This window comes from Capricornis sumatraensis, chromosome X (assembly GCF_032405125.1).
Source record: "Capricornis sumatraensis isolate serow.1 chromosome X, serow.2, whole genome shotgun sequence".
NCBI classification, from domain to species: Eukaryota; Metazoa; Chordata; class Mammalia; order Artiodactyla; family Bovidae; genus Capricornis; species Capricornis sumatraensis.
Genome location: NC_091092.1, coordinates 15,089,607 through 15,103,823, shown reverse-complemented (window position 1 = coordinate 15,103,823; position 14,217 = coordinate 15,089,607). Strand labels below are relative to the sequence as shown.

The 14,217-nt window shown below is 41.9% G+C and overlaps 1 protein-coding gene across 1 annotated transcript in view; it reads right to left on the bottom strand.

The window, feature by feature from the left end:
- Positions 1-10,020, bottom strand: part of NCBP2L (nuclear cap binding protein subunit 2 like) — a 52,937-nt gene extending 42,917 nt beyond the window's left edge. The window contains exons 1-2 of the mRNA XM_068962533.1: positions 10,015-10,020; positions 9,138-9,672 (exon numbers count right to left, since the gene is read on the bottom strand). Of these exons, the coding sequence (XP_068818634.1) occupies positions 9,138-9,672; positions 10,015-10,020 (541 nt within the window). The remainder of the gene's footprint in view (positions 1-9,137; positions 9,673-10,014) is intronic.
- Positions 10,021-14,217: the final 4,197 nt, after the last annotated feature.

The following is a 14,217-nucleotide window of genomic DNA, read 5'->3' as shown; positions in this document are numbered from 1 at the left end:
GATCCTTTGATCATTATGTAGTGTCCTTTGTCTCTCTTCACAGCCTTTATTTCAAAGTCTATCTTATCTGATATGAGTATTGATACTCCTGCTTTCTTTTGGTCTCCATTTCTGTGAAATATCTTTTTCCAGCCCTTCACTTTCAGTCTGTGTATGTCCCTTGTTTTGAGGTGGGTCTTCTGTAGACAGTATACATAGGGATCTTGTTTTTGTATTCATTCAGCCAATCTTTATCTTTTGGTTGGGGCATTCAACCCATTTACACTTAAGGTAATTATTGATAAGGAAGAAGCACAAGCAGGAATCAAGATTGCCGGGAGAAATACCAATAACCTCAGATATTCAGAAGACACCACCCTTATGGCAGAAAGCAAAGAGGAACTAAAAAGCCTCTTGATGAAAGTGAAAGAGGAGAGTGAAAAAGTTGGCTTAAAGTTCAACATTCAGAAAACTAAGATCATGGCATCTGGTCCCATCACTTCATGGGAAATAGATCAGGAAACAGTGGAAACACTGTCAGACTTTATTTTGGGGGGCTCCAAAATCACTGCAGATGGTGATTGCAGCCATGAAATTAAAAGACGCTTACTCCTTGGAAAGAAAGTTATGACCAACCTAAATAGTATATTCAAAAGCAGAGACTTTGCCAACAAAGGTCTTGTCTAGTCAAGGCTATGGTTTTTCCAGTGGTCATGTATGGATGTGTGAGTTGGACTGTGCAGAAGGCTGAGTGCCGAAGAATTGATGCTTTTGAGCTTTGGTGTTGGAGAAGACTCTTGAGAGTCCCTTGGACTGCAAGGAGATCCAACCAGTCCATCCTAAAGGAAATCAGTCCTGGGTGTTCATTGGAAGGATTCATGCTAAAGCTGAAACTCCAGCACTTTGGCCACCTCATGCAAAAAGTTGACTCATTGGAAAAGACTCTGATGCTGGGAGGGATTGGGGGCAGGAGGTGAAGGGGACGACAGAGGATGAGATGGTTGGATGGCATCACTGACTCAATAGACATGAGTCTGAGTGAACTCTGGGAGTTGGTGATGGACAGGGATGACTGGCGTGCTGCGATTCATGGGGTCACAAAGAGTCAGACACGACTAAGCGACTGAACTGATGATGATCCCATTGCCATTTACTTTATTGTTTTGGGTTCGAGGTTATACACCCTTTCTGTGTTTCTTGTCTAGAGAAGATCCTTTAGCATTTGTTGAAGAGCTGGTTTGGTGGTGCTGAATTCTCTCCGCTTTTGCTTGTCTGTAAAGCTTTTGATTTCTCCTTCATATTTGAATGAGATCCTTGCTAGGTACAGTAATCTGGGCTGTAGACTTTTCTCTTTCATCACTTGAAGTATGTCCTGCCATTCCCTTCTGGCTTGAAGAGTTTCTATTGAAAGATCAGCTCTTATCCTTATGGGAATCCCCTTGTGTGTTATTTGTTGTTTTTCCCTTGCTGCTTTTAATATTTGTTCTTTGTGTTTGATGTTTGTTCATTTGATTAATATGTGTCTTGGGGTGTTTCTCCTTGGGTTTATCCTGCTTGGGACTCTCTGGGTTTCCTGGACTTCGGTGACTATTTCCTTCCCCATTTTACATTTTAGGGAAGTTTTCAACTATTATCTCCTGAAGTATTTTCTCATGGCCTTTCTTTTTGTCTTCTTCTTCTGGGACTCCTATGATTCGAATGTTGGGGTGTTTAACATTGTCCCAGAGGTCTCTGAGGTTGTCCTCATTTCTTTTAATTCTTTTTTCTTTTTCCCTCTCTGATTCATTTATTTCCACCATTCCATCTTCCACCTCACTTATCCTATCTTCTGCCTCCGTTATTCTACTGTTGGTTCCCTCCAGAGTGTGTTTGATCTCAGTTATTGCATTATTCATTACTGATTGATTCTTTTTCATTTCATCTAGGTCCTTGTTAAACATTTCTTGCATCTTCTCAATCCTTGTCTCCAGACTATCTGTAACTCCATTTTGTTTTCATGATTTTGGATTATTTTTTACTATCATTATTCTGAATTCTTTTTCAGGTGGACTCCCTATCTCCTCCTCTTTTGTTTGGTTTAGTGAGCATTTATCATGTTCCTTTACCTGCTGAATATTTCTCTGCTTTTTCATCTTGTTTAAATTGCTGTGTTTGGGGTGGCCTTTCTGTATGCTGGAAGTCTGTGGTTCCTCTTTATTGTGGAGGTTCGTCCCTGTGGGTGGGGTTGGACGAGTGGCTTGTCGAGGTTTCCTGGCTAGGGAAGCTTGCATGGGTGTTCTTATGGGTGGAGCTATATCGCTTCTCTCTGAAGTGCAATGAAGTGTCCAGTAGTGAGTTTTGAGGTGTCTGTGTGTTTGGTGTGACTTTGGCCGCCTGTATTTTAATGCTTAGGGTTATGTTCCTGCATTGTTGGAGAATTAGCTTGGTATGTCTTGCTCTGAAACTTGTTGGCTCTTGGGTGGAGCTTGGTTTCAGTGTAGATATGGAGGCTTTTCGATGAGCTCTTGTTGATTAATGTTCCCTGGAGTCGGGAGTTTTCTGGTGTTCTCAAGTTTTGGATTTAAGCCTCCTGCCTCTGGTTTTCAGTCTTATTCTTACAGTAGCCTCAAGACTTGTCCACCCATACTGCACTGATGATAAAACATCTAGGTGAATGGAGAAAAGATTCTCCACAGTGAGGAACACCCAGAGGTTCACAGAGTTACATGGATAAGAGAAGGAGGAGGGAGATAGAGGTAACCAGGAAGAGAAGCTGCTGCTGCTGCTGCTAAGTCGCTTCAGTTGTGTCCGACTCTGTGCGATCCCACAGACGGCAGCCCACCAGGCTCCCCCGTCCCTGGGATTCTCCAGGCCAGAACACTGAGGGAGAATCAAAAGGGGAGAGAGCAGTCTAGCTAGTAATCAGTTCCCTATGTGATCTCCACAGTCTGGAACACCCAGAGAGGTTCACGAAGTTACATAGAGAAGAGAAGAAGGAGGAAGGAGATAGAGGTGACCAGGAGGAGAAGAGGGGGAGTCAAAAGGAGAGAGACAGATCTAGCCAGTAATCAGTTCCGTACATGTTATCCACAGCCCGGAATACCCAAAGAGATTCACAGAGTTATGTAGAGAAGAGAAGGGGGAGGGAGGAGATAGAGGTGACCTGGGGAGAAAAAGGAGAGTCAAAAGGGGGAGAGGGCAATCAAGCCAGTAATCACACTCCTAAGTAAAAATGGGTACTAAGGATTGGATACTTAAAGGCACAAAGTTGATAACAAATACCAAAAGGCAAAAGTTAAAAATCTAGAGTAGAGGTTAGACTCTCAAAAATACAATATTAAAAAAGAAACAAAATCACAAACATCATAAAAAATATATGTGAAATTCGCTTTAAAAATAGGGTCTCTTTTTGCAAGGTAATAGTAGGTTATATAGATGAAGATTAAAGGAGTAATAAAGAACTTAAAAATTTTTTTAAATGATAATAGTAAAAATATCTAGGAATTTCTCTGGAGTTGTTGAGGGCAGTGTGGGGTCAGTTCAGTTCCAGACAGTTCCTTGTTCCATCTTATACTTCTTCTCAAGGTCTATAAGCCCCTTCCAACGTAGTTAGTGCTAACTACAGGGTTTTAATCTGTTGCACCTGTCACTTCCAAAGCGGTTCCCTCTTCTTTGTTTATTTTGTCTTCCTCTGTTGGGCTTCTCTGGTGGCTCAGAGGTTAAAGCATCTGCCTGCAATGCAGGAGACCTGGGTTCGATCCCTGGGTCGGGAAGTTCCCCTGGAGAAGGAAATGGCAACCCACTCCAGTATTCTTGCCTGGAGAATCCCAAGGATGGAGGAGCCTGGTAAGCCCCAGTTCACGGGATCCCAAAGAGTCGGACATGACTGAGCAACTTCACTTTCTTTCTGTTTGCAAGTCTCTTCAGTGTCTAATTTCTGCCCTGACACAAGGGAGTGAAGGTAGACACTTATTTAGGCTCACTTGTTCAGTTGTGCTGTGGGGAGGGAGGAACACTGGCGTGTGTGGGGAATGCTTGTAGTGTCTGGGTCACATTGGGTTTGCCCCCACTCATGGCATGTGTGCTTTCCCAGTCTACACTGCTCAGGCTTCAGGTTGCTCTGCAGGGGAACTGTCTAAAGTGGGCCCTAAGTTGTGTGCACCTCCCAGGTCTAAGCCGCTCAGGTTCAGGTTCTCAGGTACTCCACAAAGGCAGACTAGGTTGGGCCTGTGTTTTGTGCCCTTCCCGGGTCTGAGCATCTCAGGCGACCAGGTGCTTGGCAAGCACACTCTCCCTAGGTGGATGGTGCATCTTATCACTTCCCCAGTCCCAGTCACTCAGTTTTCTGGGTGTTCAGTGGGAGCGCTGTCTCAGGTGTGCCATGTGTCTCCTCTGGGGAGCTGATCTCTGGCTGCGCCCCTCCTGGTGGATGTCAACCGTCCAAGATCCCAAGAAGACTTGGTTAGCAGCTGGGATCCTGCTCACAGTTTGGTAGAGGATGCCATCTCTGGGGCCAAGATTGCCCCTCACCTTCTGGCTCTGGCTGTCGCTTGCCCACCTCTCTGCCTCTGGCGGGGGATGGGCTGGTCCGCAGCCAGCTAGCTCTCCTCTGGTATTCACTCAGTCCTTTGTTCTGTGAGTGGATCCAGCAGTGCCTTAGGTTAGAGCTTTTTGTGGGAAAGTTCTCTCTCTTTTTTCTCTCTCTCCCTGGCTATCTCACAGTTTGGGTTGCTATCTCATGTTAGTTCCCTCAGATTGTCCTCAGGGCATTTAGGCTGGGTCCTTACCCTAAGCATGCAACGTGTGCCTCCCTGTTCAGCCCCTGCTTGCTGGTGGTGGACACGAGTGTCTGGGCTACTTCTCCACTGGGAGTTGTGGTTAGGCACGTAATCTGTGGGTGTTTTTTTTTTTCCCTTCCCGGTTATGTTGCCCTCTGAGATTGCAAAACTCCCCACAGACCCGCCAATGAGAAGGTTTCCTGGTGTTTGGAAACTTCTCCTTCACGACTCCCTCCCTGGGATGGGTCTCCATCTCTAACTCTTTTGTTTCTCTTTTTATCTTTTATATTTTGTCCTACCTCCTTTCAAAGACAATGGGCTGACTTTCTGGGTGCCTGGTGTCCTCCGCCAGCATTCAGAAGTTGTTTTGCTCAGCGTTCAAATTTGCTCAGCATTCATATGATCTTTTAATGACTTTGAGGGGGAGAAAGTGGTCTCCCCGTCCTATTCCTCCTCCGCCATCTTAGGACCGCTCCCCTTGGTTCTTCTTTTTCAAGATTTTTTTTAGCTATTCTATTACATTTCCATATGAGCTTTTGGATCAGCCTGTCGATATCTTAAAAAAAAAAAAAAAAAAAAGCCAGCTGGCGTTTCAGTAGGAATTGGATTTAAGCTACTGATCAGTTTGAGAGATATCGTCCTCTTAACAATATTAATAAGCCTTCCAATCCATTAATATGGAATACTTTTTCCATTTATTTAACCCTTCTTCAATTTCTTTCAAACAATATTTTGTAGTTTTCAGAATGCAAAGTAGACACTTCTTGTGTTTTTTCCTAAGTATTTTGTTCCTTTTTATGCTATTTTAAATGGAATTGCTTTCTTAATTTCATTTTGGATTTTTTATTCCCAGTTCATAGAAGTGCAATTGATTTTATCTCCTGCAACTTTGCTGAGCTATTAGCTCTAGTAGTTCTCTTTTTAGTGGACTCCTTGGGATTTTCTCTCTACAAGATCATGCAACCCGCAAATAAAGAATTTTACTTTTTCCTTTTCAATTTGAAAGACTTTTATTTCATTTTCTTGCCTAATTAATCTTAGCTTAAAATCTCCAGCAGAATATTGAACAAAAGTCTACTGTTTCTGATCTTAGAGGGAAAACTTTCAGTCTTTCACCATTGACTATGGGGTTTTCATAGATACCCTTTATCAGAGTGAGGAAGTTCTGTTCTATTCCTATTTTGTTGGTCTTTTTTGTCATGCAAAGGGAATTGAATTTTTTTCAAATATTTTTCTGCATCTATTAAGATTATCATGTGATTTTTATCCTTTAGTCTACTGATTTATTCAACATGATTTTGAAGAATATTTTATATTGTAAGAACTACTGGAAGAGTACTCTAGCTACACAGTATGAAAGTTCCTTTAACTTAACTGACAGTATGCTTCATAAGACATTGTTAAATGCTTAAAGACATATTTGGGAGCAGGCTAAGTGGGTAGCCACGAGGAGGAGTGGCTGGGAGATATGCCAAGTTACTCCTCCAGAAACATCCTGTGATAAAAACAAAATTTTAATCCCATGACTTGAAAAGTCTCTTTTTCTATTTTAGGGAAGTTGCAAAGAGGAGACACTAAAAACTTAGTAAACTCCATTGCTGTATGCAGAGTAAACTAAATTGGCCAGAAATGCATGTCAGGTGCTCCTCTTTCTCCCTGAGAGTAAAAATAAATATGGCTGGGTAGAGTTCTCGACATCAAGACAGAAAGGCTTGAGAAGCTTGCTTGAGGGAAAGAGAGCTCAGACATGATGTAGTCAGTGGGACAATTTCTGGAGAAAGAAAACTGTAATAGAGGTTTGGACCTCCCGTCCTGACTGAAGATAAGGGAAAGAGATAATAGAGTACCCTGCTTAACACCACCTTCGATGGAGACTCCTTGGTTTGAACCCCAGCTCCGCCACTTACTAGTTGGTGCCGTTACCTCTCTGAGCCTCTGTTTTCTCATCTATGTAAGGGGCATAGAGTTGTTAAGAATAAATGAAATTGTATTTTAAAGCCTCCCTCAAAATGCCCAGAACTTAATAACCAAAAAATTGACATTCCCTTTCTTCTCCTACTCAGGAAAGTATGTTACTGATGAGAGAGAATAACATCAGGACACAGGGTGAAGAAATCAAGAGTAAGATGGGGATTTTATCGAAATTCTCAGATGAAAGGTCATGAACCCTGGAGAGGTATGTTTGGGCTCGTGAGAAAACAGTTTAAATCCTTTATACAAGAATAAAATTAAGAAAAAGTAATCAGTATTAGAGTACTTTCAGCTGCATGTCAACAAGCTGGTTTACAGGATAAAATACAGTATTATCTCACATAATAGGATATCCAAACATGGTGTGTGCTACAAGGCTAGTTGATTCAGCATCTGGGCAATTTCATGAAAGACACAGTTGCTTTGGTTCTTCTTCCCATCATCTAAAGAGCCCAGTTCATCCTAGGGCTTATTTCTCTTGTGGTTATAAGGCCATTTGTAGCAATCACTGTACACATACTTATTCATATGCAGTGGGAAGGAGAGAGACAATGGTTCATTCAAATATAAATTAAAAATCCTTCATTTCTGTCTTACTGGGGTCCCCATTGGTCATTGTCCACCTATGGCCTTATTAATAACTAATCTCATGGGATTGTAAACCTCTGATTGGCTTAATAATTGGATTCCTAATCCAATCATTAACAAGAAAGAGGGAATTACCATAACTGATTCACATGACTGGTAGTGGATAAGCCTTTTGGGCCCCCAAAGGAGGATGATCATGGCATGGAGAAGAACCCCCAGGCAATCAGCAATGAGAATGTAGTTTGAGGAACAGACTTCATTGATTTTAAGCCACTAAGGCTTTTGGGGTTGTTTGTCACTGCAGCATAAGCTAACCTGTGTTGTAACAATATAAAATGTAAGTAAAATGTTGCAAACTATATTGAGAGAATTGAGAGAAGAGAAGTGCCAGTGGGGGTGTAACTGAGCTACATCCTCATCTCTGAAAGCAGGAAGTCAATAGATGACATTTAAAATTAAAATAAACAGTGTAAGTAGTCATGTTATTTAGAAATATGGAGAAAACTACCAGGAAAGATACCAGAGTCATTCAGTCCAGTCACTCAGTCGTGTCTGACTCTTTGTGACCCCATGGACTGCAGCATACCAGGCTTCCCTGTCCATCACCAACTCCCGGGGCTTGCTCAAACTCATGTCCATCGAGTCAGTGATGCCATCCAACCATCTCATCCTCTGTTGTCCCCTTTTCCTCATGCTCTCAATCTTTCCCAGCATCAGAGTCTTTTCCAGTGAGTCAGTTCTTTGCATCAGGTGGCCAAAGTGTTGGAGTTTCAGCTTCAGCATGAGTCCTTCCAATGAATATTCAGGGTTGATTTCCTTTAGGATGGACTGGTTGGATCTCCTTGCAGTCCAAGGGACTCTCAAGAGTCTTCTTCAACACCACAGTTCAAAAGCATCAATACTTTGGTGCTCAGCTTTCTTCACAGTCCAACTCTCACATCCATACATGACTACTGGAAAAACCATAGCTTTGACTAGACAGACCTCTGTTGGTAAAGTAATGTCTCTGCTTTTTAATATGCTGTCTAGGTTGGTCATAACTTTTCTTCCAAGGAGCATCTTTTAACTTCATGGCTGCAGTCACCATCTGCATTGATTTTGGAGTCCAAGAAAATAAAGTCTGTCACTGTTTCCATTATTTCCCCATCTATTTGCCATGAAGTGATGGGATGGGATGCCATGATCTTCGTTTTCTGAATGTTGAGTTTTAAGCCAACTTTTTCACTCTCTTCTTTCACTTTCATCAAGAGGCTCTTTAGTTCTTTTTCGCTTTCTGCCATAAGATACCAAAACAAGCTGCTAAAATAATTGAAAGTTATTAGCCAGGGAATAGGCCTAGGGTAGGAAGAGGTAGGGCAGGAGGATTTTTGCTTTCCTTATAGTCTCTTCTGGATTTTTTTTAATACTTTATAATAATGTGCTTACATTCCTTTAATGGCTTTTTAAATTGTTTCCAATTATTTGACTTTATTTTATGCAAAGTCTACAAAATGATCATTTCAGGTTCTGGGAACATGGTCATAAAATCCAGCTGAAATCTTCCTGAATGGGAAGTTGTACTTTTCATGACTCATATCTCACATAGCTAATTTATTCCTGAAGGACATTTCACTTTTGACCACCTGATGATCAAACTAGTAACCTGACAACCAGTCTCAAAATTAAGATAAGAACAAGAGATTATTTTTATTTGCACCATTTAATATCATTTCAGAGAGAAAAAATACATCAATAGGGCTTCTGCCCAGCAAATAAAGTAATTTAAATTTGTTATGAAATGGGCTATTTGCTGGCCTGGCATTGTTCTTTAACAAAGAGATTTTGAATGGATTCCTCTCCTACCAGGGACCTGAGCCTGTTTTCCAAAACCTCCTCTATCATCATTGAAGTCTTCATGAAACTCATCTCTTAACTGGCTCCCAGATTGACCATGGCCATATTGTCTGCCCTCTCTTAAGCCTAGATCCCAATCTGTGAGGATAATATGGTCATCTAGGCTGGCGCCATTCAGGAATTGCATGGCATTTTCGGCCTCAGCTCTGTTAAAGTATTCTATGAAACAGAAACCACAGGCCATTTTCTTTATTTTATCCAGGCCCATATAAACATTCTCGATGTCACTGCATCTACTAAAGAGCTCATATATTTGCTCTTTGGTTGTATAAAAGGAAAGATTCCCCACATAAAGTGTGGAGCTTTCCATCAGTAATCTTTCTTGCTCATTGTTGTCACCACTAAACTTCTGGTCCCAGTACTCGTTCGGCTCCAGGGAGGAGTCATTGCACAGAATGCTTAGGTCATTGGATGTGGCGCCATGTGGGCACCGTGAGAGCGGTTCCTGATCCAGCTTAGCAGTAGCGACACCGCCAAAGAAGCCCTAAATTAAATTTTAAAGAAAGTAAAGTTACAAGGAGGGAAACTGAAATACAAACTTGTGTGTATTTGAGGTTTGCATCCAGAGGCATAGACAACCTCAGCTCTTGACTGTGAAAATCACATCAAGGCAAACCAAAAATGATAAGTTCCAAGTCCCAGGAACATGGTCTTAAATCCAGTTTAGCAAGTCTTCCTGAAAGGGAAGTTATGCTGCCTTAGGTTGACTCAGATGTTGTACATACCTCATCTATTACCAAAGAACACATTTAATAACAGTACCCTCCAGGAAAATACAGCATAAAATGGTAAAATGAATCAAATTTTCATGGAGAATGAACACTACCACCATTCCTGATCAAGGACTAGGCATCAGATAAAACATACCTAACCAGGGGCCAAAGTACCAATATAGTTGTGACATACTCTCATAATTTAAAATAACAAATTTGTGATTCAAGCCTATAATATGGCAATCACTATATTATACTGTTGAATTAGGCAAAATATATATTGTCAAGTACACAAGTAAAGTGAAAAGGGAAAGTGAAAGTCACCCAATTGTGTCTGACTCTTTGAGACCCCATGAACTATACAGTTCATGGAATTCTCCAGGCCAGAATATTGGAGTGGGTAGCCTTTCCCTTCTCCAGGGGATCTTCCCAACCCAGGGATCGAACCCAGGTCTCCCACATTGCAGGTGGATTCTTTACCAACTGAGTTATCAGGGAAGCCCTCAGTATACAAGAAATTATATAAAAATGAAAACTCTCTGGCATCACAAACTTTGATCTAAATTAAGATCAGATTTTATTAGCAATAATTTCACTTATTATCTTAGACTTTAGAACTTTAATATAATTAATTGAATATTCCAAGTCTATTTAAAAACCTTTCCCAGATAATTTTAACGAATGCCTTTTTCCCCCTTTACTAAATGTTCTTACTGTAGTCGGAGACATTAAACATGATTCAACTGGTTTTAGCTACACTTTTCAAAAATATGCATTAGTTCTCCCCCCTCCCCTGACTCCTATTTTGCAGTGGTTCCCAAATTTTAGTGGGAAAGAAATATCTGCAAACTAGACTGAAATGCAGCTTCCTGAAGTCCACCCTTAAGAGATTCTGACTCAGCAGATCTAGAACAAGAACTGACATTTAACACGTAACCTGAGGCCTTCAGTGATCTAGATGCAAATGGTCTAAAGGACCACACTTGGAGAAACTCTTCTGAGGAAATGCATTCTCTTACCAAACCTACAATGAGCTATCTTTATTTGCCAGGCACTATGCAAAGTGCTTGGAGAAGACAATAGCACCTCACTCCAGTACTCTTGCCTGGAAAATCCCATGGACGGAGGAGCCTGGTAGGCTGCAGTCCATGAGGTCGCTAAGAGTCGGACATGACTGAGCGACTTCACTTTGACTTTTCACTTTCATGCACTGGAGAAGGAAATGGCAACCCACTTCAGTATTCTTGCCTGGAGAACCCCAGGGACGGGGGAGCCTGGTGGGGTCCGCACAGAGTTGGACACAACTGAAGCGACTTAGCAGCAGCAGCAGCAGCAGCAGCAGCAGCAGCATGCAAAGTGCTCTGAATGCAAAAATGAAAAAGACAGTGTAAGTATGATTTTCAGAAATTATTGTATCCCCAGCACCTAGCATGAACAATGACTCGCACACACAGTAAATGTGCAATAAATACCTCTTGAATGAAAGAACGCATGAGTTCAGAATTGACTGATGCAGGGGACAAGTAAACTAGAGAATACAATATGGTGTGATCCATACTGTTTTAATGATATACATGGGGAAAGAGAGAATGAAACGAACATTTATTGGGCACTGACTTTGTGATAGACATTGTGTGCACTTTCCACTACAGCACACGGGAGGAGGAACAGTTATTCAGTTTGGAGGCACCAGAGAGGGTATCCAGAGGGAAGGTTGGGTACACTGATTCTCAAATGACAAGGAGGGTGTGTGCATGTGTGTGTGTGTGTTTTGGGGGAGGGGAAAATGTAGAAATTTAGGGAACAAGTCAGACAGAAGAAACATGTGCAAGAGTACAACTCAAAGAAAAATAAAAGCATAGAAAACTGAAATGGGAGCCTAAATAAAACCAGGTGCAAACAACAGTGCTGTACCATTCAAAGCAATAAAAATGGGGGACCCTGCTTATTTACATGCCATTTGAAGAGCAGTAGTAGCAGCAGCAGCAGGAAGCCCACTGCCCCCAAATCTTCCTGGCAGCCTTTCAGTGATGTTTGAAACTCTGGAAACTTTCTGCTGGAAACTCATTACTTTGAGTCATTGACAAATTGCCCCTTTTAAAAACAAATACCCCTCCTAGACTTCATTTCCTTTTTTTGGGATCTGGTTACTAGATTGGCTGATCAGAGAATGTGATATCTATAGTGGATTGCAATTCATCCAGGCATTAGGCAAAGTTTCCCATATTTTCCTTGTTGATGAGATAGCAAAATATAGGCTGGGTGCCCCAGCTGTTTGTTGCGATGAGCCTGTAACTAGTTGAACAAATGAATGATTTGGTATCATACATGAAGGGAAGTTGTAGGAGTGAGCCAAAAAGCTCTATTCTTGGCTGTGTCTTGTTCAGCTCATTTATAATTTTGGCTTCCTACAAACAAGAGCTTTAAAAATGGTTAGAATATGGATGTTCAAAGATAGAATGGCTGCCTTGGGGAACTGTGAGCACTAGGTACCAGCACTAGGAATTCAAGTCAACCTTGGAGAATACCTTGCCTGGCAGTCAGCAATGGAGACACCCCTTTTAACCAGTGTAGTGTTGTGAAAAGTAGAAAAAACAGTGAAAGTGTTAGTTGCTCAGTCGTGTCCTACTCTTTGCAACCCCATGGACTATAGCCCACCAGGCTCCTCTGTCCATGGAATTTTCAGGGCAAGAATACTGGAATGGGCTGCCATTTGCTTCTCCAGGGGATCTTCCTGACCCAGGGATCAAACCTGTATCTCCTGATTTCAGGCTGACTCTTGTAGTGTTATGAATCAAGCATAAATATTGAAGTCAAAAGACCTCAGTTCAAACCTAAGCTTCACCACTTATTATCCATGCGACCCTCAGTAAAGTAGTTAACCATAGTGATTTCAGTTTCCTCATCTATAAACTAGGGATCAAAACATGTACCTTGAAGCAAGTGCTGTAACAATGTCATTGCTTAAAGGGGCTTCCCTGGTGGCACAGACAGTAAAGAATCTGCCTGCCAATGCCAGAGACATAGGAGATCCAGGTTTGATCCCTGGGTCAGAAAGATCCCCTGGAAGAGGGAATGGATACCCACTCCAGTATGCTTGCCTGGAGAATCACATGGACAGAGGAGCCTGGCAGGCTACACTCCACAGGGTTCTAAAGAGTTGGATACGACTGAGTGACTTTAATTTTCACTTTTCACAGTCCTTAAAACACTGTTCAGTTCAGTTCGGTTGCTCAGTCATGTCTGACTCTTTGTGACCCCATGGACTGCAGTACACCAGGCTTCCCTGTCTATCACCAACTTCCGGGGCTTGCTCAAACTCATGTCCATCGAGTCAGTGATGTCATCCAACCATCTCATCCTCTGTCGTCCCCTTCCCCTCCTGCCCTAAATCTTTCCTAGCATCAGGGTCTTTTCAAATGAGTCAGTTCTTCACATCAGGTGGCCAAAGTATTGGAGTTTCAGCTTCAGCACCAGTCCTTCCAATGCATATTCAGGACTGATTTCCTTTAGGATTGACTGGTTGGATCTCCTTGCAGTCCAAGGGACTCTCAAGAGTCTTCTCCAACACCACAGTTCAAAAGCATCAATTCTTCGGCACTCAGCTTTCTTTATAGTCCAACTCTCACATCCATACATGACTACTGGAAAAACCATAGCCTTGACTAGATGGACCTTTATTGGCAAAGTAAAGTCTCTGCTTTTTAATATGCTGTCTAGGTTGGTCATAGCTTTTCTTTCAAGGAGTAAGTGTCTTTTAATTTCATGGCTGTAGTCACCATCTGCAGTGACTTTGGAGTGCAAGAAAATAAAGTCTGACACTGTTTCCATTGTTTCCCCACCTATTTGCCATGAAGTGATGGGACAGGATGCCATGATGTTAGTTTTCTGAATGTTGAATTTTAAGCCAACTTTTTCACTCTCCTCTTTCACTTTCATCAAGAAGTTCTTTAGTTCTTCTTCGCTTTCTGCCATAACGGTAGAGTCATCTGCATATCTGAGGTTATTGATATTTCTCCTGGCAATCTTGATTCCAGCTTGTGCTTCTTCCAGCCCAATGTTTCTCATGATGTACTCTGCATAGAAGTTAAATAAGCAGGGTGACAATATACAGCCTTGACGTACTCCTTTTCCTATTTGGAACCAGTCTGTTGTTCCATGTCCAGTTCTAACTGTTGCTTCCTGACCTGCATATAGGTTTCTCAAGAGGCAGGTCAGGTGATGTGGTATTCCCATCTCTTGAAGAATTTTCTACAGTTTGGGGAAAGGCATAGAATCAGAAAAATCCTGGGAAAGACCAGCATTTTAAGGGTGGC